The sequence below is a fragment of the Grampus griseus genome (genome assembly GCF_964374135.1).
Source record: "Grampus griseus genome assembly, chromosome: 15".
NCBI lineage: Eukaryota > Metazoa > Chordata > Mammalia > Artiodactyla > Delphinidae > Grampus > Grampus griseus.
The window spans coordinates 14,873,280-14,899,369 of NC_139009.1; the positions used below are offsets into that span (position 1 = coordinate 14,873,280).

At 34.5% G+C, this 26,090-nt stretch overlaps 1 protein-coding gene across 15 annotated transcripts in view; it reads right to left on the reverse strand.

Annotated features, from left to right (window-relative positions):
- PUM2 (pumilio RNA binding family member 2) overlaps positions 1-26,090 on the reverse strand; it is a 91,806-nt gene that overhangs the window by 40,487 nt on the left and 25,229 nt on the right. For all 15 annotated transcript variants that reach the window (XM_082672206.1, XM_082672204.1, XM_082672213.1 and 12 more), the window contains 8 exons: positions 22,280-22,388; positions 18,884-19,071; positions 18,151-18,320; positions 14,981-15,251; positions 14,642-14,735; positions 7,824-7,949; positions 4,980-5,122; positions 3,164-3,293 (listed from right to left, as the gene is read on the reverse strand). In XM_082672206.1, the coding sequence (XP_082528332.1) occupies positions 3,164-3,293; positions 4,980-5,122; positions 7,824-7,949; positions 14,642-14,735; positions 14,981-15,251; positions 18,151-18,320; positions 18,884-19,071; positions 22,280-22,388 (1,231 nt within the window). The remainder of the gene's footprint in view (positions 1-3,163; positions 3,294-4,979; positions 5,123-7,823; positions 7,950-14,641; positions 14,736-14,980; positions 15,252-18,150; positions 18,321-18,883; positions 19,072-22,279; positions 22,389-26,090) is intronic.

Sequence of the window (26,090 nt, forward strand, 5' to 3'; positions counted from 1 at the left end):
TGTAATACAACAAAGAATTGAGAAAAGTAAGGATGGAGGAGAGGAAGTCATACTTTGGCACTGAGTTACATTAGAGCTACGTATGAAAAGGAATCGTGGAGGCGGGGCTTAAAAGAAGTGTGGGGTAGAATGTAAATTCTGAAAGGTAGTATAAGAGGGGAGCACAAGAGAGATAAAGCTTTTTAGGATGAAGAGGCAGACTAGCATCGTGGTTATAGAAAAGGAGGTGGCAGAGGGAGAAAGACTGAAAATACAAGACTAAAAAACAATGATGGCATATATAATCAAGCAGAAGGATTGAAAGTCTATAATCAATACAGTACAAGGAACAGGGATTTGATGGATGAGAAGTGAAGGACAGAAGGTGGAAAAGCTAAGGACTGCATGAGATTTGAAGAAATAAACAATTTTCTAAGCAAGCTTTTGTATTAGCTTTATATCTTTAAACCATATAAAGATATAACACATAAAACTTTATATCTATGTAACTATTTGAATAAGGGAGAATTATTTCATCATAGTCCTGGGCAGAATAAAGTATAGAAGGTATTAGAGAAAAGTTTTACAATGAGGGAATCATATGAACAGTCAACAAGTCACTTAGGCACACAAATATTATTTCTAGTAAAGCCCTTTTTGTGAAAATGATTTTTACATTTTACAGTTGTAAAGGGACTAAATGTTGTGGCTTAGAAGGTTAGGTAAAATAATTTGGTTTTTTTCCCTAAATTTAATTGCTTTTAATTTTCTCATCACTCCGAAGACAGTCAATGGTTTTTACACAAATATCGTGTAAAAAGTGGTTTTCTTTTAGGAGTACCATGATAGAGTTCACTGATGAACAAAACAAAACAAAAAAAGCAATAAAGAGCTTTCTTATAGAATGGAAAGAAGTGAACATAAAAATAAATTTTGAGAAGACCAAAGCTGATAAAATTAATAGCAAAATACCTTGATGTTTTTAGTAAATAAGAACATGAGGTGAATATGAGGAAGAGGAGCAAAGGCATTTATAAGAAATGGGTAATAGGCCCAGCACCAAAAGTCTAAAACAATAAGCAATAAGTTAAAGGGAGAAGCAAATAAACACAGGTCAGAAGCATTCTCTTAAATCAAAATCCTATTTAGAATCTAGTAAGACAGGACTGTTGTACTCCATGACTCTTCTCCCTTTTCTATTTATAGCTAAAACCCAAGAGGAACCCAGAATGGTCTTAGCAGTGGCTTTCATAAACTCCCAGCTCAGTTCTTTTAGCCCTGTTCCATGTCTCTCCACATGCCTACAACTTCTGCTTCACAGTCCATTTCACTAAGGGCTGCTTTTGCCAGGGTCTCTAATCTACAGCAGCTCTGGGAGAGCAGCTTCCATGAAGCAAGTATACAGCTGGGGTAAAAAAGGAAAATAATGAGAATGCCCCCATTCTATTATCATTTGTACTCCAGGGACAGCAATATTAACATCCTTTTTTTCATTCAGTAGGCTAAACAAGATGATAAACTCAGACCCTAGAATTTCAGAGAGAACAGAATGAATGTAATTGATACAGAACTCCTCAAAATAATATACAGAAATATTTAGCAGCATGTAAAAAAAACCCCTCAATCATGTAAGTCAGGATCGTTTCCAATGCATTAAACACATCTCCTAAATGATCTGAATAGAAAATCTATCTACAGTACAATTAATGAAAACTGGAACACGTATTTCATTAATCAGTATAGTTGACTCTTAAACAATGCAGGGCTTGGGGCACCAACCCTCTGTGCAACTGAAAATCTGCAAATAACTTTACAGTTAACCCTCCATATCCAATACTTTGCACCCGCAGGATTGAAACAACCACAGATTGTGTAGTACTATAGTACATATTTATTGAAAAAGATCCACATGTAAGTGGACCCACGCAGTTCAAACCCATGGTTGTTCAAGGGTTAGCTGTAATCTACAGCTGAAGGAGTAACTACTCATATACCGAAAGTGAAAAAATGGCATGCTTGAAAGTGAGTCTTTAGGAATGAAGAGAAATGAAGGAATAGAATGGGAAGTGATGCATTATCTACGGACATTCAAATGTAGCCTTTAAAAACATAACAAGTGCTAATAGATAACTAATAAGAACCTGCTGTATAAAAATAAAATAAAATAAAATTCAAAAGAACCAAACATAACAAGTGCTGCTTCATTAGCTTAAGAAAAATACCTTCCTTCCATCTTCCACTGTTTAATATTAAAGTACTAATTTTGTATTTAGTTTCACAAATTTACTTCACAAAAAATGTACTTTGTTGGCCTTTTCTAAAAGTTGTACTGTGGCAACAGGCAGAAAACTTTAGTAAATGCTGATGCCATTAGGTTATAAAAACCAACAGGTTAAAATACTATATAAATGTGCTAAACAAGACTGAGCAATGTTCTAAGTGGAAAATGTTAGCTGTACACTTTTCAACATTAATTAATTAAATGACTAACTATCCTTGTAAGGCAGAAATGGCAAATAGGTTTTGTTTGACATACCACCTAATGGTTTTATTTCTTAAAGCACTGCATTAAGAATTCTGGGCTGAGGGCTTCCCTCGTGGCGCAGTGGTTGAGAATCTGCCTGCTAATGGAGGGGACACGGGTTCGAGCCCTGGTCTGGGAGGATCCCACATGCAGCGGAGCAACTAGGCCCGTGAGCCACAACTACTGAGCCTGCGTGTCTGGAGCCTGTGCTCCGCAACAAGAGAGGCTGCGATAGTGAGAGGCCCGCGCACTGCGATGAAGAGTGGCCCCCGTTTGCCACAACTAGAAAAAGCCCTCGCACAGAAACGAAGACCCAACACAGCAAAAATAAATACATTTATAAATAAACTCCTACCCCCAACATCTTAAAAAAAAAAAAAAAGAATTCTGGGCTACACTCCACTGGAAAGACGCTTTGATTTACACCATAAACAGACTTAAGAAAAAAAGGTTTTTGAGAATTCTAACACATATTTGCCATCCCTGTCATTGTCTCGCAAGCAATACTGATTTCAACTATTGGCACCTGAGTTGTAAATAATGCATTGCAGGGTAGGCAAGATTTAAAGACATTTCTTGATTTTTCTCACTCCTCAGTGTGAGAATCTACATTTAACATTTTAAGTCTATTCAAATTTCCACAATTAACCAACTATATACCTGGCATGCCGGTAGCAAGACCCTGACCAAAAGCCAAAGTTGGATTTGCTGCTGCAAGTGATTCAGCTTGCTGCCCTTGCTGGCCCTGACTGGGAGTAAGAGGGCGCTGACCTGCTCCAGCACGAAGAACCTACAAAGGACAAACAATTTCCTTAAAAACGAAATTATAAAATAACAAATTTATCTCAGACAACTCTGTATATATCACAGATAGCCTCTGGATATTCTTTGAACATATTTACATTCAATGAAATGTCAGTTTACCATAAAAAAATACAAATAACGTAACACCAAAAACATAATCTATTAAGCAACATGGTAGAGCGTCTTCAGGAACAATTATTTCTAGTATTTGTGCTCTTTAACCTACCAAAGTAGTATTAAAATGAGAGACAGATATTTGGGCGGTGAGAAGGGAATGGCAAAATCTTACATGAAGACAAAAGTTTAAATTTTATTATTTTCTAAGACTGAAAACTCTAAATTAAGTATAATTATTCAATTAGTCTGGTACGAGATTGTGGTGCAGAGTGAAAACTTCAAATCGAACCAAGTTTTCAGAATTCAGAAGCTTTAATTAAAGTGAGTAAAAAGCTGCTTTTTACTGTAAAACCTTAGGGTTAAAAAAGGAACAAAAGATTTCATCAAAAAATGTGAAAACTCTTAAGGCTGGTCAAACTGCTTCGTAATACATAGTTGTTGTAGTGAATATATACACAAGCATGATACACATTAATTTCACAAAGGTAAATACTTAAACAATTCAGGACAAGGGAGATTCATCTTAAGTCCATCCGTGTAAGTAAGCATCACGCACAGGTATATGTGATGTTTAGGCAATGTGATATTTTTATCTGCCCAAAGAAGACACAGATTTAAAAAGAATTTATTAAATGGTGCTGTGGTATAATCTACAAGGACTGAGCTAAAGGACAGCTTTAACAGAATATCAATATAGTTTAAAAGAAAATTCAACTGCCAAGTAACACTATACTTGTCATTAAGTTGCTTCTTTGGTATAAATATGATAAATTTGGGGTTTCCCTGGTGGCACAGTGGTTGAGAGTCCACCTGCCGATGCAGGGGACACGGGTTTGTGCCCCGGTCCGGGAAGATTCCACATGCCGCGGAGCGGCTAGGCCTGTGAACCATGGCCGCTGAGCCTGCGCGTCCGGAGCCTGTGCTCCGCAACGGGAGAGGCCACAACAGTGAGAGGACCGCGTACCGAAAAAAAAAAAAAAAGATAAATTTGACAAACAGAATTCTGGAATTTTTATCAGAATTTTTCTTTTACATTTATTTATAAAAATAGTTCCAGAAAAGTGGCTGAAATTTAAAAAAAAAACCTTAAAAATAAACATTTTCTGTTTTAAGAAATCTAACCTTTAGTGAAAATATTTCATCTTTCCTCGCTTAAAAACAAAGTACCCAGTAATCTCCTTTTTCTGGTCAGAAATATATTAAGTTAATATTTAAAATAGCAATTTAAATACCCAGAAGAAAATGAAATGACAATTACTTTGACAGAAACATTATGAGCACACTTTAAGAAGTGATGAAAAGAAAATTTAAAACTGCTAGAGATTTCAAGACAGTTTCAATAATAGAAATGTTGAAGTGGAATACAACCAGATCTTTAAGTTCATATATATGACTACTGGAGAAAAAAACCACATAATCAATATTTGTATGCCAACTATATGATAAGTACTGTGCTACATATTGGGGAAAATAAAAAAACACAGATCTTGAATGCAGGGAGCTCATGAAATTTCCAAGACTCTTCAGGTAGTATTTAATGAAGGCGGGCCTATACCTGTTGCTGTCCAGGCTGAGCTTGTGATGCTGCTTGCTGATTTGCTGTGTTGTTTGCCGCAGCTGCAGCCTGCTGCTGAAATAAATTGGCTGGATACACCCCCCACGGAACACCATAATACTGAGGTGGAACCACTGCCGGACCTAAACCCCACATCCCACCCCCCCAAAAAAAATAAAAAAAGTCACTACATTTTATAGATAAATAAGGTTAGTTACCATTAGACCATAAAAAAGGGACAGTGCATAAGACTTAGAGCAGATGTCCTTACAATCCTCTACCCACATACAACTGTCTTCCCTTTTCTCTTTTTCCCAGTTTTACTAGAAAGTCTCACTGAGGTATGGATTATTAAAAAAGAAAGTATTCAGAGGTGACAGCAGTCGTCTTAATGAAAAGATGTGAACTAAACTCAAGAAGACCAATGAACTGACAGGACACTGAACCATCTCTTCAACACCTATTATTGAATGCTGGTTTATGCATTTGATACTGGCAAATAGGAACATTAAACACCATAGAACTATAAGATTTCCTATACTCAACTCAGCATTTTCTTTAAAAAGGAATTTTTAAAATTGAAAACAAAACATTTTTGGCTTTTAATTTGTAATCTATAACATAAAACTAAGGAAAATGTTGGTACTAAGCTTGCTACAACTGTATTTTAATTGTAAACTGTGAATTTTAAAATATTCTTCATATCTGAAACAGAATTAGTTACAATTCTCACAAAACAATTGAAAATCACGTAAAAACAAATGAAACATCAGTGTCTTTATGGTTAGGAAGATGGAACTAGTAAGTTAAGAAAGAATTATGAAATATAATCATGGACATAGACATAAAAAAGCAAACCAGGAAAAACAGAATGAATTCTTGCTCTATTCTACTTTATTCAAGATAAAATTTCATTTCTGGACAGTAAATAGTATCACACAATAAGCCCTGCCATTAAACTAATGATTACGATGTCATGTTTCCTGACTGATACATGTCCCTAAATTCCACTGATATGATTTTAGTATATCTAATGTGTATACTTTAGAAAGTCAAACTCTTGGTTTCACTTTGTTTTGGAAGAAAATAAAGCCCAGTGTAACTGACTCAATCACTAAAATGAAAAGCTTTGAACAGTTTAAAGGTAAAATATATTTCTAAAGATAGTTTAAGCACAATCTACAATGAAGACTCTTAAAATATAGAAAAGGATTTATGAAGAAAGGATACACTGTCAAAACAAAAGAATCAGACATCCATCTAGAACCTCTCTGTCCAAAAGTAGCCGGAACTCATCTGTGGCTAAACAATTAAAAGCTGGAGAGCCTGGATTAAGATGTGCTGTAAGTATGTAATACACACAGGATTTTGAAGACTTAGCATTAAAAATAAATAAAATATCTATTAATAATTTAAAAAATATTGATTACATGATATACTGAGCTAAATCAAACATACTGAAATTAATTTCATCTGTGGTTTACTTTTATAATGTGGTTACTAGAAAAATCTAAGTTACATTATCTGGCTCACGTTCTATTTCTACTGAACAGTGCTGATCTTAGAAAGCCTAAGTAAGTTCAGAACGCCAGGAATCCTTATCTCAAAACTAATGACCTCTTAAAGTTGCTTCCTTCAGTTCCATAGATTAATGATTTTATGTATGTATGATATACTAGCACTTTACATACTAACATCCAGTTAAATAGTACCAGGAAAGCTCACATCTTTATGGAATCACATGCAGATCTATACCAAATCTACTGAATGTGACAGGTTAGTTTCAGTCTGCTAAGATATCAAACAAGAATTTGAAATTAACATTTTTTTCAGGTCTTAAAGTCCTGAGTATAAAAAAAACGCCTATGAAAAGACTAACTGTTCTGCAGTCACAATAATAAATAACTACCAGAAGTGGATTTAAAATTAATTGATCAGTGATAATTCAGTGAACTTATCAGTGACAGCTTAAAGTTATGAAAAGTTAGCCAATCAACAGACTCAACCCAAGGAACACACTTCTATGGTTGATATCTCCCTCTTCCTGCCTTGGTAACCAACATAAATCATGCTTAAGACAAATTCATTCCTGTCTCTGTAACTAACTCAACATAAAACAACCTTCCCCCCAAATCCTATAGAAGATCAGCAAATCACTCTGCTCAGTAAGACTGTGCCTAACCGGTACACAACTCTCCCTTACTTAAATAAGACATAAATACAGTTTGGTTTAAAAAATTTTTTTTCCCAGCTTTACTGTCATACAACTGACATGTGACATTGTGTACTTTTGGTTTTTACTTCAGATTTTGAGTGGTGGTTATGAGGCTTTGACACTTAATAAGTTCTTTCCACCTCAATCCCACCTTTTTGTCCCTCAGCTTGCCTGCACATTTTAACATTGCTAATTTAACTTTACTTTTTAGATACTCATTCTCTTAAGATCACTGAACCTCTTTACCTTGTACTATCCCTGACCTGGGTATTTATAGCAGCTACCCCCAGTTTATTTTCTGAGAAGTAACTTTATTTGCACTGTCTCTGTGGGTAATGGGATCAGTCACAAGAATAAAGATTTGTGGCTGCTAATGTAAGATTTCTGAGACTATAAAACTAAAATGTAAAACAACTATGTACAGGAGGAAACGAGTTATCCGACTTAGGTTTTCTCCTGTAGCATTACAGTCGAAAAATAAACTAACTCTCTGGAAACTTCAGTTCATTCTGGATAAATGTTTCAGTTTTCTCCTAGAAACTTCAAATTGCCCAAATAGACAAAAATAAAGCTTATCCCCAAATTAAAACTAAATCCATAACAAGCAACAAGTATGAACAGTAAGTTACCTGCTAATGTTGCTGCTGCAGCCAATCCTGCTGCAGTATACGGGTCAGTCCCTGGAGGAGCAGCACTAATAATATATGGATTTGGCACAAATGCAGCTGGAGCAAGGCCTGCTGAGAATACACCAGCTGTATTTTAAAGGGGGAGAAATAATAAATAAAAAAATATGTATGATTTTCTTCATCAGGTTAAAAAAAAAAACATTTCTTCTGAAATTAGGGTTGGTGGGGGAGGAGAGGGTGTATAATGATTCTAATTCTTATTAACTAAGTGACCTTGGGCATGTAATACAACCTGACTCTGGGGTTCTTTGTTTATGAAACTGGTTTATCACCAGTGATTTTTGTTAGAATTAAATATACATGACTGTATAGTACTAGCATATACACACAATAAATGTTTAGAGCTAGAATTGCTATTGTTCAATAGTGGTTTTTCATTCAATCCTTATTAAGCCATACTGTGAGCTAGGGATTCAACACTGAGAGAGACAGATATGATCTACACCCACAAATCACTCCATCTAGTGAGAAAAACAAACAAGTAAGTTGGCAATTAGAATATAGTGTAAGTGCTATATGAGCACAGAAAGTAGGGGTATCCAAGCAGCTTTTGGTAGGATGGAGTGGGGCTGTAGTGTATAAGATAAAACTGGAGTTATAATCAGAATGAAGACTCATGAAGAGTTTCCTGGGTCATGCTAAGTAGTTTGGACTTTATCCTGAAAATAAAACAATGAAGAGTTTTAAGCAGGAGCGTAAACCCACTTCTGAGTCTAATATATGCCAATATAGATTTGGTTAAGGCTAAGAAAGATTTTAAAATATTCATTTGCGGTACTTATTAAAGAAAGAAGAAAACCGCTGGTATTGAGCAGGAATCAGTATGTAGACCTTTTATCATAAGGTACTAAAAAATTACTTTGAAAATGTACTGCGAGAGTTTCCTCTTCTGGAAACTAACTGTGACAAGTACAAGGTAGGGAAATAATTAAAGAGAATGTGTTTAAAGTTAAAGGAGCTCAAAAAGGTTCAAGTTAAAAGATGATGGTGGGGAGATATGGGCATAAAGCAGGTGGACATAAAACAATTTTTTAAAAAGTATTCAAAAGGTACATTTATCTTAAAATCCAGGTCTTAAAATCAAGATTCAGAAACCTAATTTTAACTATATTATAGTGGCTTTCACATTTTGTGACTGTAACCCACAATGTAAAATACATTTCCCTAGTGTCCATATACACACACATGCCACAAACAAAAATCTCAAAAAGATATTTATCCTTATGAGGTGCCAATGCACTCTATTTAATTTTTCTCTTCATTGATTTCTAAATTACTTAATTTTAAGAAATATTGGCCACAAGCTACAATACTGATTTCAAGCCCAGGCATAGCATGGCCATTTGAAAAATCTGCTTTTAGTAAAAAAAAAAAAAATAAGAATTAAACAGAGGGTTCAACAAAATCCTTGCACTATTTAAAAAATCATTTGCTCCAAGTTGCATTCTTAGCTATGTCCTAGGTCGAAGGTTTCAAGATTTACTTCTGGTTCCTCTACTGTGATTATCTTTATGACAAGAATAAAGATGTATTGATATCCATGTTCTACTCCTATAACTACAAATTGAAAAGTCAGGGCCTAATTTTATATTCTATATTTTTATGATTAAAAAAGATTGCTTTTAAAAAATGAGATACTATTTAAGTATATAACGTGGAAAGCCAAAGTCCTCATGTAACCTTTACTGGCAGGTGGTTTATAGCCTTCTAAAACTTTTTTTTTCAATTTTAGACATGATTTTAACATAGCTCTCTCCATATTTATATTACAAAGCAGATAAAAAGCAGGAAGGTTTCAAATATTTGAAAAACAAGGAATTAGTGTGACCTAACGGATATATATTGAACCTTCTGCCAAAAAAAATGAAGAAAACTTAGTTTAAGCTCACATGATTCACTTAGAAATATTTGCAACAGATTAGACATCAAACCGTATGCTTGTTTGTGTACATATAAATATGTATATGTTTGCATGTATATATACATGTTTTTGAATCTGTGTTTACATATGCACATATGTATAAATGTATACCCTTCTAAATTTTTATATTTATAAACACACACTCATACATTTTATATTACAGGGTATAACGGTACTTTAATATGCTTTTTTCACGTGCCAATTAACCACAGATCCCTTTCTATGTCAACAGATACCTATCTAATTCATTTTGGGGGGGTGGGGGGTGGGGGTGAGGCGGGGGTGCTGCGTGGCTTGTCGATCTTAGTTCCCCAACCAGGGATGGAACCCTAGCCCTTGGCAGTGAAAGCACGAGTCCTAACCACTAGACCGCCAGGGAATGCCCTAGTTCATTTTTTTAATAGCTTCATAGTTTTGTATCCCACTACATAGAAGAAACATGATTTAACCAGTCTACTACAGATATATATTTAGATGAGTCACAATTTTTGCTATAAATAGTGCTATTATTCTTTAAGTATAATACAGCATCATCATATCCTCATGAAAATTCACGTAAATGGACAAATATATATAATTTCTTGATCCACATTTCCAGATTACCCTCCAGGAAAGTGGTACCAATTTACATTACTACCATAAGTATATGAGAATACCAAATACACTCCCGCTGAAATAGGATATTATCAAACTTTTTAAAAGTTGTCAACATCAGAAGTAAAATAAAGCATTCAAATTTTTTGGTTTTAATCTATAGTTCTTTGGCTATCAAAGAGAAAAAACATATCAAATCTTTTATACCTTTATTTTTTCTCATTAAAATTTTTAATTCATCAGGAATATGACCCGATTATCTCCAACTTATTCTCCAAAGATATTCTTTTATAATTAGTTTGCAATGTCAAGGTTAAAATTACCCCACCACTGCACCCCAAACATACACACACCCATTTCAGAGTGTTCTTGTTTACTGATCGACTTGTACATTTCTAGGCCAGTGCCACACCGTTTTAATCACTGTGGATAATAATTGTTTTGAAATATGGTTGAGTACGTCCACCTCTCATTTTAGTGTTCTATTAATTTTCTGGTTTCACTTTTCTGAGATAAACATCAAAAGCAAACTTTCAAGTTCAAAACAAAAAAAAAATCCTGTTGGGATTCCAATCAATATATTAAATTCACAACTTAATTTAAGGAGAATTGACCTCTTTACAGTAATGAGTTTCCCCCAAAGGGCATGCGTCCCCATTTATTTAAGCCTTCAGAAAAAGTTTACAGTTTTCTTTACATACACCTTGAACTGATTTAGTTACTCCCTACTCCACCCCACATCCTGATTATTACGTGCTATATTTCAGTGTTCATAAGTTTTATCTTCTGGTTCATTTCCTCCTAGGTGATAGCTAGTTAATTATGAAACCCACCTATGTCTTTTTTTTTTTTTTTTTTTACAAGGTTCTGAAATGGTCTGTTTTCACATCATTTTGTTGTTTCAAGACCTCCGATCTTTGATGACTTAAGTCCTTGATCTCTTAATATTCTAAATAAACATTTTAAAGTTCTTTTCAGAACTTTAAAGTTCTCTTATTTCTACATCTTGGGTGTAAATTCTACTGTATGTTATATGACTGCCTTCTGACTGCTCTTTCTTGTTTGCACTGTAATTTCTGTTTTAGATACTATCTTATATGAGATTCTCTTACACTTACTCATCCCAATTGCTAACTACACACCATAAGGTGAAGTCTCCAAACCAAGTCTTTATTAGTGACTTGGGGGTCTAACCCTCCAACCCCAATCCTGGCACTGTGCAGGCCTTCTGCTTATTTATCCCTCTTGCAGCCCGCTACAGGCCTCATAGATTTATTTCCAGTTTACACCTATGGATCACCTCTCCATTTCCTATCCTACAGAAATTCCCCAGCCATCAAAACAACCCCACGTTTTCTTTTCTCTCTCTCTCTCTCTCTCTCCCCCTTTTGAGTGTGGCTCTATATTTTAAAACATAAAATGTATTGTATCTATACCTCTTTCTGGCCCAGTCCATGGGCCAAGTTCTAGCCTGCTACCTATTTTTGTATGAATTAGCTAAGAATAAACATTCTAAAATGGTTGAAAATAATAATTTGTAACAAATGAAAATTATACAAAATTCATATAACAGTGCCCATAGTAAAGTTTTATAGAACACAGTTGTACTCATTTATGTATTGTCTACGACTGCTTTGTGCTATAACAGCAGGGTTGAGTAGCTGTGACTGAAACCATATGGCTTGCAAAATTTAAATATTTACTATCTGGGACTTTATAGAAAAAGTTTGTCAACCCCATTCTAGAATATGCACTGTCTGTTATGGTAGTTATTACCATATATAGCTACTGAGCATTTAAAATGTGACTAGTCTAAACTGAGATCTGCTCAAAGTGGGAAAATGCATACCTGATTTCAAAGACTTTATATGAAGAAGAGAATTTAACATTTCTTATTAGTATATATTGATTATACTTGAAATATTTTGGATATAATGGATTAAATAAAATATTATTCAAACTAATTTCACTTACTTCTTTTTACTTTTTAAAATATAGCTACTAAATAATTTTAAATTCTGTGTGGCACGTATTATATTTCTCTTGGGACAGTGCTGTTCTAAATGAACTATCAGCCATCTAAGAGATGACTGAGCAAACCTGGATAAAAGGACTATGATCAACTCTCTCTCTCTATCTCTCTATTTAACTATGGAACAAAGATGAAAAGATGGGATCAATTTTGCTAAGTTACGCTTTCTTAGAAATTTCCATTTTATTCAGGTTTTCAGATTTATTTGCATAGTTTCCCAGATGGCTTCACAAAGTTGTTCTAAGTTGTGCCAAATCTTTAAAGATCACGTAAGAAAGAATGTAAATACTCCAAGGCATTAAAAAAAGGAACATTTCTAAATTATTTTTATGAAGTATATTGATATCAAAACCTAACAAAAAATGCAAAAATGCACACAAACTTAAAGACTAACTTCATTATATGTTGAGTTAAAAAAAAATCCTAAATAAAACATCAGCAAATTAAAAGAGCTCATTAAAATAATTATATACAATTCTTCCAAATCCTAAGAACACAGGAATGCTTCAATTATTAGAAAATATCATTCATAAAATTAATTAATACTAATTAAGAGCTTTCATAGATACCAATTTAAAGATATAATGAAAGACAGGAAGGCATTTACAATGATAGCAAAAGATAAAATACCAAAGAACAAACTTATTGAGAAATATGCAAACTTACATGAGAAAAACTTTAAAGCAATCATAAACAACACAGAAGCAGACTTGAACAAAATTAAAGATACACTATGTCCTGGATAAGAATACTTAATGTCATAAAGATGTTGATCTTCCTAAGTTTAAGATTTTAACCTGATCTGGAAGTAAATAAAAGGATTCTAAAGTTCATATGAAAAAGCAAATAAGAACCAAAAATTTAAAACTCCCAAAAGGAAGAGCAATAATGGGTATCTTAGCCTGCCACATATAAATCATACCACAAAGCGTCAAGAAATAAAAAGTGTTGTACTGGCCCACGAGTAGACAGGAGTCAGTATGTTTCTAACAATGAGTAAGAAGTACTGAAGGACAGGGATACAGAAGGCTGAAGAAAACTGGAAAAAACAGGTCCAGAGTGCATGCTGCTATTAGAAGTCATCTAGAAATGTGTGGTCATCTTTGATTAAAACCAAAAATAAAATTTTGGACCTGGAAAGACTTCTTGGATTGACGTAGAACAATACACAATTAAGGGAACAGAACCAACTTAGTATATCCCACCCACTGCCCCCAAACATACTGATGTTGAGAGTGTTCACAACTTTTCCAACCAGGAAATAAATCAAGGTCAGCCAAAATCAGGTGTAAAAACGGTTCCACGAACATGATAAAATAACGTAAATCTATACACACACATTTACCAATGTCATATACCTGGTTTTGGTATTGTACTATAATTATGTTAAGATGTAGTCATTTAGGGAAAACTGGGTGGGGAACCTCTCTGTACTCTCCTTGCAACCTCATGTGAATCAGTAATTATTTTAAAATAACAACAACAACAAAAAACCCAAGACACAAAAACACATACTAATGCCTGAACTCTACCAGTAACACATATGTAATTGTAATAATTCACATCATAGTAAAGACTATAAAGGTCAAAGACTAAATAGCTTAATGAATTAAGGAAGAAAATATTCAAAGAAATTTTCCTGGGATTCCTATTTCCAACCCATTTTAAAAATAAACATTCTGACTTGATATGAACACCCATAACTACACTTGAATTTCCAAGTGTTTGATGCTCTCGACTTCACACTGAGAAAAAAACTTATGTGCTCCGACTTCCCAGGCGGTCCAGTGGTTAGGACTCTGCCTTCCAGTGCCGGGGGTGTGGGTTCAATCCCTGGTTGGGGAGCTAAGATCCCACATGCTTCATGGCCAAAAAAACCCCCAAAACATAAAACAGAAGCAATATTGTAACTAATTCAAGAAATACTTTAAAAATGGTCCACATAAAAAAAAAAATCTTTAAAAACAAACTTATGTGCTGACAGTTTTTATCAAGTTATAGATTTTTATTTCACCAAGGACACAAATAAAAGCCAAACTGTTCTTCCCTAATCTTTACTCTTGCCATGTAATCTACTACTGTTTTATCTCAATGAGATGTTTCAAAAGTAATGAAATAACACCATTCAATAAATACGAAAGGAACATTCTAAACACTTTAACACAAGATTTTCTAACAGTGTAATCAAAATGGTAACTTATAAAGACTCACCTATATGTGGCTGCTGAGCTGTGGCTAATGCATATTGCTGCTGTTGAGCTGCAGTTAACTGCTGAACTGTCAGTGCATTAGTCCTCTGAAAGAGCTATTAAGAAAAAAATATTTAATACAAAGATTAGTCTCAGAGCATTTCATTTTTGTTTAGAAAGCTAAGAATAGAATATTATAAAAACATATTTGAATCACTTTTTCAACTACAAGGACATTTTATTCAATAAAACACTAAACGTTCAAAAATACCCCTATTATTTATGTCAATGTCTCATAGCACTTCAGGCTATACTAGTACATAGTCAAGAGGAACTTCTTTAAAGGAGTGGCATGCTTTACCTGCTGCTGGGAGTTGTAGTCGAAAAGGCCTACGGTAGCTCCTGAAGAGTCCATTGGTACCTGATTACCAGGATAGTCAAACTGTAAGGAATCCAGACCAACTTGTTCCATGGCATCTAGATTCTGAGTTTCAGGATTTGAAAATTCTTCAACAAGTGGTTTATTAGCTGTAGGATTAGGAAGAGGCCCCAATCCTTCTGGGGGATTAGTATTGGGGCCCAGGCGCTCAACTACTTCAGTTGGAGAGGCTTGACGACTTCCAGGAGTACGACTATGTAAACAAAACAGAAATGAGTAAAAGTAACAAGTATGTCAAAAGGTGAAATGGGAAAGTAGGAAAATCATGAAAAAACAAATGGTTGTAAAACACAGAGGGCAAATTAGGCACCCTAGGTCACTAACCATTCCACTTTATCAATTTTTTTCTAGCTTCTAGCTTCTAGCTTATCAATTAATCTAGCTTCCTCTTAAGAGCTGACATGGTTTCATTATTTAAATATCATTAGTGACCATTGTCCCCGATTTGAATAGCATAAAGATATAACTCAATTTTACAGATAAGGAAATTTGCTAATACCAAAATTTAAGCTTAGACTACCCAAAACTTTTGTCTCAAATCAGACAAAGTGAATCGTAGGTATGAACAGCAGACTATCAAGTGACAAATATGGGAAGGCTCAAAACCAAAACCCACCTACCATACTCCCATCCTGTCCACCAGCACATAATTTCTCTAACATCTTGCTTAATATTTCAGAAAAAAAAACTGGCCATAAAGAATCATATGGCCTCCATGACTTAAGGGTGTAAAATATACAATACGACAGAAAAGGGCAGTGAACCAAGACAGAAAGCTGACTCCTGATTCTATCTTTAAGTATTATTTTGAGCAAATCATTTCATCTTCCAGGCCTCAGTTTCCTTGCTGAGACTGAAGAGGTGACCTTGTGGTTCCAAATAACAAGAACAAAAAGACTATTTGTGAAAACCTTCTATGAGCGCTGCAAAAACCATCTTTATCATACCAAATTGTTTCAGCTTAAATCATGAGAATAGAAATGTATAACATATTAATCAAAAATTAAGTATGCACATCAATGAAAAATATAATCCTACACACACAAAAAGCAACTTTCCCCACTGACTAGCCTTCTTAATTTTCTGAAGAAATTTATTAACATTGGACTAAATTTTAAGCACTGACTCTTCTCTTTTTATCAACATCCTTCACAGTCTAAACTTTATTTTCACTTTATTTCTTGACATAATTCTCGTCTGCAGTCTCTTTCCTTCTACAGAAATATTTTATATAAGATCCTTTCCCTCACAAGAAACAAGTCTGTTCTGGAACCATCAGTTCATAGTATATTCAAATATACGTACATTAAATAAATGGCAGTAACTATTTTACCTGGCTTTCAACGTCAGTTGTTACACCTGTGTAACTGACCCCAACCTTCAGGTGCTTCACACTGGGATAAATTTGCTAACTTGTACAGAACGTTTCACAAAGCAATTGCTTAATTACAAGAATTGTTTTCCGGATATTTAGGCAGACTTACATTTTATTTCAAAATTAACCATTGTCCTTGCAACATCAGAAGAAATTTCAAACTCCTTTCCCCTTTATCCACACCTAATTTTTCATATGAATAATCCCAAGGCTTGTTTTTCATTCAGAATATAGGGGAAGAAAAAAATAAAACTGAAAGGGTCCTCTTTAAAATCAGCCAATTAAAAAAAAGAAAGAAAGCCTGCTATAGTTCATTCCTTTCAGTTCTACTCCAATAATATATATGTTGATGATGTATCAGTTAATGTACATAATAATGTGTTGCCATAATGACCATATGACCACAGCTATTAGTTTGAAATGGTTTTATATTGTTGAAGACAATATTGTATCTGAAACATTTTATAAGCAATTTTAAACACATACCCCAAACTTAAACAGAATAAAATTAGAATGCTATTGAATGTAAAGTTCATATTAATATGAAGAAGTATAGCCTCTCATACAAAACAACTCTAACAGCAAAAAGTAGAGGATACAATAGAAAAAAGTCATTATGCTATGAGTGGTGCTATTTTCTTGCTATAGTTAATGGTGTATTAACACTTCAATTATAAATGTATACTCTGCAGGTTTATAGTCAACTCAGTTTTAAATGCGTATCCTTGACTAAAACATAGATTAAGTAATAGCAGAAGCGCAAAATCAGAATTAGGTCCTAAAACAAACTGAATAGCATTAATTTCTTGTCGAAAGAGGTTTACTGGTTTTGGATGCTTTTTTGCATTTAGAACAGATAGAAACGGCACTGTTTTTAAGAAGCATTGTTAGTCTGCTTTTGATAATTAAAGGCAATAAATGTAAACATGTACCTACAACTAACTGATATTCCATGGTTCACAAGATCACAAAGAAACAGCTTATTTTCAGGTATAGGCCGCAAAGCATCTGACTACTGAAGTATAAAGTATAGGAAATCAGTATGAAGAAACAACTCCCTGTATGAAGAAACAACACCCTAATATTTAGATAAATGTGCACTGTCTAATCCAAGTCCAAAGCTTAGAAGAAAAGAAACAATTATTTGTCATAAAGAGACAATAAAAAATCTGGAACTGAACTTAAATTCTGAACTTAAAACTAATTTTGGAAGTCTCTAATATGTTCCCCCCCTTCCTAATTTCAGCAAGATTAAGTATTAGCACAAACTCAGAGTAAAAGGGGGGATAGGAGATACAACACAGGGATAGAAGGAAGAGGAAACTCTACAGAAAGGTGCTCAAGAGCAAACCCAAGAAGAGTTTGCCAAGAAAAATCACAGATTAAACCTAAAATTCACTAAATTTTAGCAGGGAGAAAACAGTTAAAATTTAGACTACCATATTAGCAGAAAGGTAACGGCAGCTTCTAACATTATTCCTTCAATGGAATGCATCTGTTTTAGAGGCTTTTAAAGAATTGTTTTCTTAAAAAATGGCACATAATCATTAACTAATATTCCTTACAAAAAATTTTAAATCTTCCTCCAGATTAATACAAGGTACAAAGGGAAATAAAAAAAACCAAAATTGGAAAAATGTCTACATCAGTCACATCACCTAGTAGCAATAATCCCTAAAGAGATATGCTTTTCTTCTCGAGAAAGTTAAAATCTTACTTAAAATCTTTGCAATCGGCATCCATTCCATTTGGCAAACCTCTGCCATTTATTTTAGAATCATCATCATCTCCTTGTTTAAGATCTCTGTTTTGGTCCTCCTCAAATGGAGAAGCCTTGCCTTTTTGATCTCCTTTCTCAGGTCCATCTGTTTCAGCATCTCTAGTGCCCTGAGGAAAAAGAATCTGTTTGATTCTGAATATTTAATAGAACACAAAAAAAGGCACCATGAGGTGACCTAAAACTATACTATAGTGCATGTAAACAATAAAAACATTGAATCTTATTTTAATTTCATAGTCAACTAATTTACAAAAGGCCAAAAAAATTGAGTACAAACCAGTGATTTATAACAGAAGGGCTAAGGCAACCTTAACTATAGCGGTGCTGGAAAAGCAGTAACACCACAAATGAGATAAAAATTCTACTTAATGCATAGATGATTTTGTTTTTTAATTTTCATATCAAGTACTACCATGAATATGCAATTTTAATCTTACAAATTTTGTTTTTTAATTAATATGGGTTTTTTTGGTAACATGGTTAAGATTAGAAATATTCCCAGTGGTTCTACCACTTCATGTATTTCAAGTGGCCAAGACAAGAAAACAAGAGCACCAATAGCTATGAAGTTTCCTTTAGTTCTAGGAAGGGCCAGAAAAAGAAACTGGCTTAAAGACAACCAAATAACCATCAAGCAATTTAAAAACCTTTCTTTACTCAAAATACTTACAAAAGTTCCCTTCCTAAATCGAGAATCCAATTTATCAGCAGGAGAAGAACTTAATACATATTCTACCATGCTCACACCAAGGCCTCCACTTTCTGATCGCGGAGACAATATTGCATTTACTTCACTGTTTCCATGAAAACCCTGTCCAGATCTTCTCTGTACCATAATAGGCTGGGACATTGAATGGTCTGTTTGGAAGAAAGAACACAATTACAAATTTGTACTTTTAAGCTAACAAAATGTATTTACATGAATTTATATACTAAAGTAAGAAAAATCAGCATATTGTTTTATTTTGAATATTACTGTAATCTTTATAAAAAGATCTTCAGTCTGTTGAGACTCACTGGCCTGGGCACATTTCTTGAGAATACAGATTAAGAAAGCCATTTGCTAAAAAGCAGGTAAAAGCCTATGTGAAGAACAGTCAAACCCAAAGGTCAATGGAGACAGAAACTAATTTGACATCTCCACTGCCTGTAAGCATCTTATTAAAAAGTTCTAAACAATTCAAAACAAAAAACTTTAGAGATAAAACCTGAAATAAAAGTAACTTCTAAACTGGCAGAGGCCCTCCTCAAGCTCAGTTACGTACTGGACAGATTCAGAACACACGGCTGTACTGCTATAAGCACAAATGACTAAGTTTAGAAAAACCAGTAATATCACAAAATTTTCTATTCTTTTTTTTTTTTTCGGTACGCGGGCTTCTCACTGCTGTGGCCTCTCCCGTTGCAGAGCACAGGCTCCGGACGCGCAGGCCCAATGGCCATGGCTCCCGGGCCCAGCCGCAGAGGATCCTCCCGGACCGGGGCACGAACCCATGTCTCCTGCATTGGCAGGCGGACTCCCAAGCACTGCGCCACCAGGGAAGCCCAGAATTTTCTATTCTTGGTGTATCACTTAAGATTTTTTAAAAAACACCTTCTAGTCTAAAAGTTTTCCATTTATTTTTTAAAAAAAATTCATCCATATGGTACGAATACATTTTCTACATATTTTTGTGACAAAAAGAAAAAGCAATACTTAAGATCTGAAAGCAAGGAAGATACAAACATAATAAAACATCTGAGGAAGAGTCACATAGATTTGCAGAAAAAATTTTTAAAAAGGAACCAATAAGCCACTATTTATATCTGGCTCATATGTGAACACGTACCATACTAAATATTAGGCATCATCCTTAAAGGGCTGAACTATCATAGAGGTATACTCAGTCATCATTTTATTAACTGCAGTAATTTTAAAATGACTGGTACTTTTGTTAAACCATATTAAAACACTTCCATGTCAGTACCTTTATCCATGAGCGATTAGTCATTATATTTTTCATTCAGTCATGCACAGTTTAAATGTTGATTTACTGTCTCTCCTATGCTGGGCACTGTGCTATGTATGGGGAATCCAAGAACAAACAGTCCCTGACTTCAAAAGAGATTATAGGTGTAACAAGAGGCAATCATAAGAGAGTAAAAGCACTTCAATAAAAATAATCCAGGATACTATAGGGAACAGAAAGAAAGGGCATCTATCAATTCTTCCCAGTCTTAGAGTGAATCCCAAAGGAAGTGATATGAAGAGTAGAGAACAAAAAACAGGTGAAAATGGGGGGTGGAAAGAGCATCTCGGTTTGAACATCCTGGTTTCTCTAAGGCCTAAAAGTGCAGGAGAACACAACGTAATTAACAATTACAAGTAACTCAGTTCAGCTGAGAAGGAAATATGTGTATGATAAAATCTCCTGTAGTCATGGAAAGAATCGTAGAATGAAAATTCTTTTAGGACAAGGAATGTGTTATTCGTATTTGTACATGCTTGGCATTCAATAAGTGTTTGTTCAGTAAACAAAATAATCCATTCATTTCTATTTTTCTCATTTCTCCTGGTAAAGACTAATACTTATCTTCAAAATTTTATCTGTACAAGTAAAAAAGTTAAGTTGGAAGAGGGAGTGGTACAAGGAATTAACTAAAATTATAAACTTGATGCTAAAAAGATACATCAGGAATATATAAACAGTTGCTTAAATGTTTTATTGCTGGTACTAGTTGTCCTCCAAATATAACATACCAAAGATATTTCCCTATCATCCATCTTGAAAATATCTCTCATTACCATGTTGTGGTCAAGATGTTTTGCTTTGGAATGCTTTAAAAAATTTTGGTTCTGGTAAATAGAGCAATTAACCATTCAACTTTCAAAATAAACCAAACACGCCTATCAACCAAGTTTTCAAGCACATTATTTTAGCAAAGAAAGTGCCTTTTGTGGGAAAATGTAGCCTAGCCCTTATGAGTGCAATCTATATAGGTTAATACAAATCCAGAAAAAAAAATTCCTTGAGGATGGGGATCATACATCTCATTTATCTTTGTATTCTCCAAACCTGGCATATTATATTACATATTGTTTGAAACCAAAGAAAATTCCCAGTATTTTAGTCTAATTTAGTAGTTAGCAAAGTTTTCAATCTTTTTCAGTTTTGACTATAAAACAGTATTAATCACTAAAATTTTCCAGCTTTTCCTAACTTAAAAAAAATTATTTTACCCTTAAAAACAAAATTTAAGACTATATAGGACTTAAAAATCTTTTTAATAATTTGGAGAATAAAAAAGTACCTGGTAATTTACACCCAAAATATAAGGTTAAGTTGATAATTATCATCCAGAAATTTGTTTTTATACTACTTTGATCATTTTCTATAGCTTTAGTAAGTTGCATTAAACTTAGTTACAAAGAGAAAACTTATTTGTAAAATACATGTTCAAAGTTCCATGTGTATATCTCAAATTTTACTAGTCAGAAACATTTAAAAATATAATCAGTACTATTTTAAGAATATAACTATGCTCTTTAATTTACCAATAAATACTGTCACCCCTTGTGAGTTATACTCCTTACACCCCAGTTCCTTTTCCCTTAAGAGTTTCTTGGACCTATGTCTCTCTTCACTACTTACGGATATCAAAAACATTCAAAGTCTGCTCCCTTTCTGGGAATTCTACCTCACTAAGGGGGTTTACTTCCTTTGTGGGTGTGGCTGATGTTTAATAAAGCTTGACTGAGCTGCAATTAAATAAATCAGTCACTGTCCATTAATACAATTCAAGCTTAAAAATTCCTATGGTTAATGTGTCCTCTATTTTAACTGAAATTCAGAATTTTATAATCAGTTTAACCTCAAATAAAATCTTATTGTGACAAACATTCCTAATCAATAAGTGGACTGTTAGATATGAATTACTTTACATAAGAAAATGTGCATTATAAGGATATATGAAATCCTCACAGATATTGCAAAGTTTCTCCAAATACTGTCTGGGGGGGCAGGGTTAAAAGAAAATTCAAGTATGCAACAAATTCAGAACTCTCACACATACACCAATAACTTACGAGAAGTTCCCCATGCAGTCTCTCTCCATTCATCATCTCCAAGAAATATGCCTTTTTGTCCATCTTTTGTTGAATCATCAGGTTCCCAAAATTTTTTGGTAGGCAAAAGCTATTTGGAATGGAAAAAAATATTGTATTTAAATTTTATTCTAATTACAAAGAGCTAAAACATAGAGGAAAGTAAACTTACCACCAATAGGCACAAGTTAGTTTTCAATGCTAATGAAAATTCAGATGACCTATTTCTTAATTTGTCCAGTTAACAATCACTCCCCACTTGTGCTTAGATACTGGCTCTAATAATTCTAGACCTGAAAAGTCGATTTCAGACTTTTCTACATTTTTCAAATCGTTTTACTGTCATGTGATATTTTTTATAATTTTTTTCAAAAGACTTACTAAATTTCTTAATACAGTAATACAATAAAAATATCTAAACAAATGATTAAAATTTTTCCTTTACTTCCAAGTATTGCCCTTGGATCACCTACTATCCTACAGCTTCAATGATAGAAAATTTTCATTCTTACTTCACAATGCAATGGAGGTGAACTTCACAATTCTTCCTAGGTCCTCAATACTAACAATCTATTGATCCCAAATCAGGAAGCTATGGGATGGCAGAAGAGACACATAGAAAAGACCCTTAAATACTTTTTGAGGTAACAATGTCAAAGCCCTGTGCCCTATCCTATACTGTTAACATACACAAGCATATAAAAATTGTGTTGATATAAGCATTCAATGATAATTCAAAATGTACATTTGGCCAATTCCTAATGAGACTTTAACGTTCATCCAGGTCTCCCCCTCTACCTTTCCTGACACTCAGAGAAGGCAAACTGAGGATATGTTTGTTTGAAAAGAACAGACTGGTTTCTAAAACATGCATTTGACATTTAAATAAGCATTTGTAAGACACCCATCCCTCTCAGCCCATAATTAGGTCCTCATAATCAAACCTGTATATACTTCTATTACTACACTTATCACACTAAATTACCTGTGTTTGCCTCCTTAAGGGCCTGGTGACCTTATCTTCAGAGAGCTCACAAATATAAACTAACCATAATAAAATGAACTTAGGTGAAACCTGACTTGGGTCTGAGAGATAAGACTGTATGTCTGTTGGGGGTTTAAAGTGTGAATGTAAGGTGGGGAGGACACAAGAAATTATGAACAGAGGCACAACTTGAGAAAATGCAGTTTGTAGAATAGGGTGTGAGATGGAGGAACAGATGTGGAAGCTGATGTTGTTAAAGCTATCTAGACAGACTATGAGGAACCTCAAAGACACGCTAAAGAAATATCAATAGTATATTACATTGAAGCAACAGGGACTCAAGAGAGGATGGCAGAAGAGTGACACTGTGTTTCAGAAAACAATTCAAGTTGTAAGTTCTAAGAATAATGGATATTCTAGACTAGAGGCAAAGAAATCGTTAAGGAGAATTACAACAAAGCCAAGACGACAAGAACTGAAACAACTGGCAGAAAGAACTGAGAAAATAAAATGGGTTTCAGAAACATTCAGGAGAGTCAACAGAATATGAATAAAAATAAGGGGAGGTCTGGGACTCCCCTGGTGGTCCAGCAGCTACAGCTCCAAGATCCCAATGCAAGGGGCCTAGGTTCGATCCCTGGTCAGGGAACTAGATCCCACATGGCGCAACTAAGAGTTTGCATGCCGCAACTAAAAAGTCCTGCACACGGCAATGAAGATCCTGCATGCTGCAACTAAGACCCGACACAGCCAAATAAACAAACAAATAAATAAATATTTTTTAAAAATAAGGGGAGGTTGATAAAAAGAATAAAAGTTTAAAATGTGGGTAATGAGGTAAATGATACTACTGACCAAAACAGAAAAAAAAAAACAGGATAAGCAGCTTTAGAGGGAGGAGGGAAAATTCAATTTGGGCATATATCCCGAGGATCTTTTGCTAAACTAAATACTGTTAATTTTACTGCTATTTTAAGAAAGAAAACTTTTTGCATGTTAGGATCTTCCTGAGCTGCAAATGATTTGTATTATAGACATTTTCTTTACTTATTTTTATTATTTTCAAAGATTTTATTTACTTATTTTGGCCACGTTGCATGGCTTGAGGGATCCTAGTTCCATGACCAGGGATCTAACTTGTGCCCCTGCAGTGGAAGGGCAGAGCCTTAACCACTGGACCATCAGGGAATTCCCTAAAGTACAGACATTTAAAACAATAATCTGCTTTAATAAAGATCTTGGTAAAATACAACCTCTGTTGCTGCGATTTTTAAAAATCTCACTATAAAAGTTTCATGAAAATATTCAAACAAAATGTAAATCTGATAATACAGTACTAAAACACTGCACTTGATATATTTAAATAATTGAACATTTATTCATAGTAAAACCCAAGTTAATCCCTTTGAAGTACTGTATAAATAAGCCATTTCAGGCAGAAGGAAATGGCTCCTGAGCAAATAATGCTTTTATCCCACACTTCATAAAGAAAAATGTTTTAATAGCAAAATAAGGATAACAAATAAGAAATCAGAAATGAAGTTATAACAACTTAGTAGAAGCATTTATTACAGACATAGAAGCGGCTGAAACAAACTAATCTTCTGAGGTAAAAGAAATAATAGAATCTTTTTGAGGGGCCTATTCCAGTCTTTTGGGATAAGATTCCATGCAGTACAGTAGTAGTTCATAGATCACTGCTTTGACACCCAAACTGTAAAACTGGGGGCGGGGGGGAGTCTATGTCAAGCACTTACCCAGTGTGCTTACTTTCTGCCAGGCACTGGGCTATGAATGTCTCTTCATTTTGCAAACATTTATAAGTTATCACGGACCGGCAAACAATTTAGTAGTTAATAAAATTAACACTTTTCCTAACAAAGGCCCTTATCACCATTCTAGAAACAGCTGTGACAGTATAGACACTGATTTCAAATATTTTTAGAGAAACTACTGGCTTGTGACCAAGAATTAAGTTAAAATGGACTAAATATAGGGGGAGGCAACAATTCAGGATATCCAGGATAGAACAGTTAAAAAAAAAAAGAAAAGATTAAGTGGTACAAAGGTTGGAATAGCAATAAAAGTAGTGTTTTGCCCCTGGAGACTCTTTTACTATAGTAGAAATGGGAGAGCACAAAAACAAGGGCTAAGAGATCTTGAAGATCTGTAAAACATATTATCCAATACTGTTTCAAATTAGTTCCCTAATTCACAAAAGCTCTAAACCAAGGTCAAGCAACTCAGTATTTCTTATCAACCTACTCCTCCATCATTCCAACTCAGAAATGATTGGGTGGACGTACAAATTCATCCCTCCATTATCCACCAGTTTATTAGTTCTTTCCTTCAAGAAGCACTTATGGCTTGCCCTTTTCCATCTCCAAAGAAATCAGTCAACACGATAGTATACTACCGCAAAATAATTATTAAAATTCCTGCTAGAATTTATACTATGAGGTGCATTTACACTTCAGATTTTTCTAATACAAATTGTTATGTAAGGGCTTCCCTGGTGGCGCAGTGGTTGAGAGTCCGCCTGCCGATGCAGGGGACACGGGTTCGTGCCCCGGTCCGGGAAGATCCCACGTGCCGCGGAGCGGCTAGGCCCGTGAGCCGTGGCCGCTGGGCCTGTGCGTCCAGAGCCTGTGCTCCGCAACGGGAGAGGCCACAGCAGTGAGAGGCCCACGTACCGCAAAAAAAAAAAAAAAAAAAAATTGTTATGTAAAATCACCAAGTCAACCAAATTAATATAATCCTAAGAATTAAAAGAACGTGAAGGCTCTATGTCTACATTATAGTGTTCAT